General features: G+C 40.1%; 1 protein-coding gene across 1 annotated transcript; it reads right to left on the reverse strand.

The window, feature by feature from the left end:
- Nucleotides 4,178-5,203, reverse strand: LOC104733963. Its single transcript, XM_010453485.1, has one exon. The coding sequence runs from the start codon at nucleotides 5,201-5,203 to the stop codon at nucleotides 4,178-4,180; it is 1,026 nt and encodes a 341-aa protein (XP_010451787.1).

A 5,754-nucleotide genomic window follows, 5' to 3' on the forward strand; every position in this document is an offset into this window, starting at 1 on the left:
TTAGAGCCCTAGGGCAAAAAATTTTTTAGCCCTTTAACAGATGTATAGAAAAATGTTGATATTTTCAATTTCATTTAGAATAAAACTTAATTGTTTGTACCATAATTAACATGCATTTTTTTCAAAAAAGCTTTTGTTTCTCCAACTTTATAAACTTTGAGATCAAGCGTTTTACACAAAAAAAAATCAAAAACAATCATAATACAGGATATGAAATCAGGTTGAGATTTTATCTGTTTCACAAACCTCCTGTAACCAAAAGGGGTAGCCTTGAGCTACGTATGATTGTGATCGATCATCCCGGGTGACACTTCTTGCTATAAGTGAGGCTCCGAGGTTAGCCTTCCTTTCTTCCACTACTACCTTCCAAGCTGTAATAGGAGCTAAAGCCTGAAATAAGAGTTTTGATTGCGCCTTGAAGTTAGGCCAGGCAGCAGGACGTAAAATAGCACCTACTAAATCCTTTGATTCTGTTTCAAAAACCACTCTCCAAACCCCTAAACTCTTTATACTTTCCAAAGTCCAAAGGATGCTTCGAAGCTCTGCATCGTCCTTTGAAAATATACCGGCAAGGGAGATTCTGCTATGCAGAAGGACTGTTCCTTCCGAGTTTCTCAAAACCCATGCTGCACCACTTGTTTCTTTTTCTCTATCCCAAGAAGAGCCTATATTGCATTTTAGCCAAGGTTTTTGATAACAGAATTTTCACCCAGGGTATCAATTCCCTATGCAATTGTAGTACAGAGGGTTATCAATCCAAATGGTTGTTATGCTAGCAGATAAGATATGATCAGAAGCAAGCAAGTCAAGCCAAGCAATAGTTGGGGTTTAATCTAACAATCCTAAAATAAGCAAAAGGAAATAAAAGGCAAGAACCATACGACGTAAGTACTCGATGCAAGCATTCGAGTACATGATCGGGTAGAGTGATCAGATCAAGAAGTCTAGGATGAACAGCTCGAAGTGTACACGAAGCTGGTGATCGAGTACCAGTTTGGGTAAGGGATCGAGTTATAGAATGAATTTAAACAATCGATATAAGAAAGTTCCTAAGGATGGGGTAATCGACTCATAAGTGTTCCTGACCAGTATGGATGTCCTACATGCCTCAAGCAAATATTCCCTAAACAATGAATCTCTAAAATCTTGTTAAAACACTCTCGTGTAGAAACAATCAACCTTGGTCACTCGCCTACCCAACTCTCGTTGTAGAAACATGACCAAGTAGGCAATACAAACCGATTCATTATTGTCAATAAACTCCTTACACATCTAATCTCTTAGGCTTAGTGAGTAAATCTCTAGCATTGATTGATTCAAGCATTTCAACAATATCTTTCGATGGCAAAACACCCTAGATCTAATCTCAACCTCCTGGTCTGAAAATAGCACTAAGAACACCAATCTAGAAAGGAATTTCTATAAAATAAACAATCAAACTAAGACATCCTAATCGATCAAGAACACATATTTGTCTATCCCATCCCTAGAAACTTTATTTCACTACTCAGATCTCATTGCAGAAAACATCAAAACACAAACAAACAAAAATTGCATTGTATTGAAAATAGAAATAGAGTAGAAGAGTACATAATCGAAAACTAAGAAGAATAGCAAAAGAAATGAAAACAAAGTGGAAAAAGTGTTTGAGTTGCTCAAAATCTCTCTCAGAAGCTCTGGCTCTCTGTGTTGAGTGTATGCGGCGTGCTAGGGCGAGAAGAAGAAGAGGGGGGGGGGGGGTTTATAGTATGGAAACCCTTTTAACCTTGCTTCCCAGTCCTGCCCGAGGGTCTGCTCGATGGGGTGCAAGAGGATTAGGTCGGGTTGTTTCTCGGGTAGGTCTTCAGGTTGTTCTTCCTGCTCTTGGATCCTCTTCAATCGGGTTGAGGTTCAGACTGTTCTTCCTGCTCAATAGCTCCTTCGGGTACATGCTCTGATTTGACCTTGTTTTCTCCCATTTTAGGCTCTAAAGCACCTGTTTTCATCCAAAATGCACAAATGCAAGAATGCAACACCCTAAATGGCCTAAATGCAAATTCCTACAGATAATGACCTAAAAATGCTAAGGTTAGGGTATATATAATGCAAAATATGGACAAAAAAAAGTGTCTAAAACATGTAAATTAGAGAGTTATCTGTTTTTCAGGGGGTCTCCAGTATTTGGAAGGTTCTTCTGGTATTACAGGGATCTTTAAGTTTTTGGTAAGCTCCAAAACCAAGTGAATATTTTGGTAGATAGAGTTCTGGTCAAACCCATTTTCCGGAAGAGGAAAACCTGAAAGAGCCCACACTTGTCTAGCCAATGAACACGCAAAAAGAAGGTGATTAATTGATTCACCTTCCACCCGACAAGTCTGACATCGAGGATCCATTTTCATGCCTCTAGAGTTGAGCCGCTCAGCCACAGGGAGGGCCCCACTTACTGCCTTCCATAGAAAGATTTTTATTTTGGAGGGTGCTAGCAGCTTCCAGATCCTGTCTTTAATTCCATTTAAAGAGGTTGCATTGTGGCTAAGAGGACCTGATCTTCGTTATACACTTGACACGCCAGCCAATATCATGATCTGACACTATAATCACCAGACTTGTTATGTCTCCAAACTAGGAAGTCTGGAGAGGATGTTACTGGTTTAGTTGACCGAATCAGCTGCACATCTCTGGGGAAAAAATTTTCATGTAGACCTTCGATGTCCCAATCATTGGTGACTGAATCTATCAAATCCAGCACTTTTAGCTCCAAGTCGACCAAGATGTTCTTCATGAATGGGGCTCGCATTCGATCATCCTCTAGCCATAGAGTGGTCCAAACATTTAAGGAGGATCCATTTCCCACTCTTTGCTTGAGTCCTTTTTCTAACAGTTCTCTCCAAAAGAGGATACTCCTCCAAGCAAAGGATGGTGTGCTACCACAATCCGCTACTAGGAATTCATTATCCTTGAAATACCTGCTTTTCATTAGTCGAGAGAAAAAGGAGTCCGAGAATTGGATTAATCTCCAAGCTTGTTTTGCTAACAGCGCTTGGTTAAACAGTTCAATGTCTTTAAACCCCAAACCTCCTTGATCCTTGGCCAAACACAATATTTCCCAAGCAATCCAGTGAATTTTCCTTTTATTCTCGACAGAACTCCACATAAAGAAGACATTGCACTTGAGAGAGACTCACATGTAGCTTTTAGAAGCTTAAAACACGACATAGAAAAGACTGGCATTGCCATGGCAACTGTCTTCAGAAGGATCTCTTTGCCACCTTGCGATAATGTTCTTGCAAACCAACCCGAGAATCTACTCTTAAGCTTTTCGTGGATGTATTCTAGCATCTCCTTCTTTGAACCGCTGAAAATTTTTGGGAGACCAAGATATGTACCAGCACCTCCTTCTTTTGTGATACCAAGGGATGCTTTGACTGTAATCTTGACATCTTCCTCCACCTTGTTTCCAAAAGTAATGGAAGATTTGTCTTGATTGATGACTTGTCATGTGGCTTCTCCGTAAATCTTCAAAATGTCTTTCATTACTCCGCATTGATCCTCATCCGCTTTACAGACAAAAAGAGTATCATCTGCAAAGAGCAAATGATGAATGGAAGGACCACCATTAGAGAAACTCATTTCAGTTAATTGTCCATTGAGTTCTGCTTGATTCAGTAGGTGAGTGAGATCTTCAAAGCAAAGGACAAACAAAAAGGGAGAGAGAGGATCTCCTTGTCTCAAACCACGTTGAGGCACCACCAGTCCATGAGGGTGGCCATTAATTAGAACCGAGTAAATGACTGTGGTGACACATTTCATTACCAAATCAACCCAGTCATCATTGAAACCGAGAGCAAGCAGGATGCTGAATATAACTCCATTCGACTCTGTCAAAGATTTGGACATGTCTGTTTTGATTGCCATATACTCCTTTGATATCGAATTATGCGTTCCTAGCCCATGGACCACTTCATGTGCTATCAGAATATTATCTGATATTAGTCTATCCTCCACAAAAGCAGACTGATTAGGTGATACCAAAGTTGAAAGGAGAGGTTTCAGTCTTGATAGTAAAATCTTGGAGATGGATTTGTACATCACGGAGCAGAGACTTATAGATCTTAAATCTGACATGAGAACCGAGTCCAGCTTTTTTGGAATTAGAGAAATGTGGGTGAAGTTCCACTCTTTCTGAAATTCACCTTTCTCAAAAAAATTGAGGATCTCTAAGGTTAACTGGGGACCAACTATGTCCCAGTATTGTTGGAAAAAGAGACCCATCATCAGCCCCTGGTGCACTGGAAGCTCTAACCGTGAAAACTGCCAGTCTAACCTCTTCTCTTGTTACTTTTGTTAAAAGGATGTCATTCATTTCCAAGGTAACCCTGGGGGTGAAATTCTCAAAAAGATCAGATGGGTTGGCCGGGTACGAGGTGGTGAATAGCTTCTGGAAATAAGACACTGCTATATCTCCTTTTGAAGCTTTAGCCGAGTGAACTTTCCCATTGGAATCCATCAGTTTATCCACTTCATTCATGTTCCTGTCAGCTTTGACTGAAGCGTGAAAGTATTTGGTGTTTTTGTCACCAGAATTATGCCACTTTCTTCTACACTTCTTTGTCCAAAAGCTGTCTTCTTCCATGTGAGCTAACACCAGTTCTTTCTGCAGATTTGCCATGCAAGAAAAGGATGGATACCTGGCCGCATGTTCTACTTCAATATTTCCTTGGATCTGGTTGATTTTCTCTTTTGCATTCGTATTATTGGCTCTTTTCCAATTACTCAAGGCTTCCCTGCATCTTCGTAATCGTTCAGATACCGATTGACCGAAGGACGAAGAGGAAGGATACCAAGCTTGTTGAACTGATTCTAAAACCAGAGGTTGATGTAACATTCTCTTGTCAAACCGGAATGATCCTCTGTAAGAGTCTTGAGATGAGAAAAGCTTCAATAAGACTGGCCGGTGATCTGAGCCTTTTTTCTCAAGGAATTTTTGGTTAGAAGCTGGGAAGGTGTTAAACCAATCATTATTTCCGAAACAGCTATCAAGTTTGCATTGGATCCAAAGATAACCTCTTCTACCACCCCATGTGAAGTTGTTACCGGAACTAGGCAATTCTGTCATACTACTTGCCTGTAGCATATTAGAGAAATCCACAAAGGAATTTTCACTTCTTCTGGGTCCTCCTAGCTTTTCACCATTGTGAAGTATCTCGTTAAAATCTCCCAACATACACTAGTTAGTCTTCCTTTGCAACCCAATTCTCATTATCTTCTCCCATACTAGATGTCTGAGATCATTTCTTGGATTCCCGTATATACACGAAACATTGATCAATGTCTGAGATCATTTCTTGGTTACTTCAAGATCCATGATATTCTTATCAACAAAAAGAAAATCAATGTTCGTGCTCTTTTTCCAAAATAAAGCCAAGCTACCACATCTGCCCACATGATCATAACCTAACCATACTTGAATATCTATAAGAACATTCCTAATATTCATAGTCTCCATTAAGAACAAAATCTCAAGGAAATGTTTCTTACGCATCTCCATAAGACGTTGAACTGTCAAGTCCTGAGGCCGCCTCAATCCTTGGCAGTTCCAGCTTATCATGCTCATTAGATACTGGACAGTCCCTCATTTGGGACCACCTCGGGTTTTTTGCGCTTTGCGACTTTGTTTGAAACTTCTTTCCCCTCAACTCCTTTCCTCTTCACTGAAATATCTTCCTTCATCTTGTTAGCCTTCTGTAGATCAGATGACTCATTAGAATCCACTTT

The sequence above is a fragment of the Camelina sativa genome, chromosome 12, assembly GCF_000633955.1.
Source record: "Camelina sativa cultivar DH55 chromosome 12, Cs, whole genome shotgun sequence".
Taxonomy (NCBI): domain Eukaryota; kingdom Viridiplantae; phylum Streptophyta; class Magnoliopsida; order Brassicales; family Brassicaceae; genus Camelina; species Camelina sativa.

What these genes read in the sequence shown, in the direction of transcription:
- LOC104733963 (XM_010453485.1), bottom strand. Translation starts at nt 5,203, where the DNA reads ATGTTGGGAGATTTTAACGAGATACTTCACAATGGTGAAAAGCTAGGA.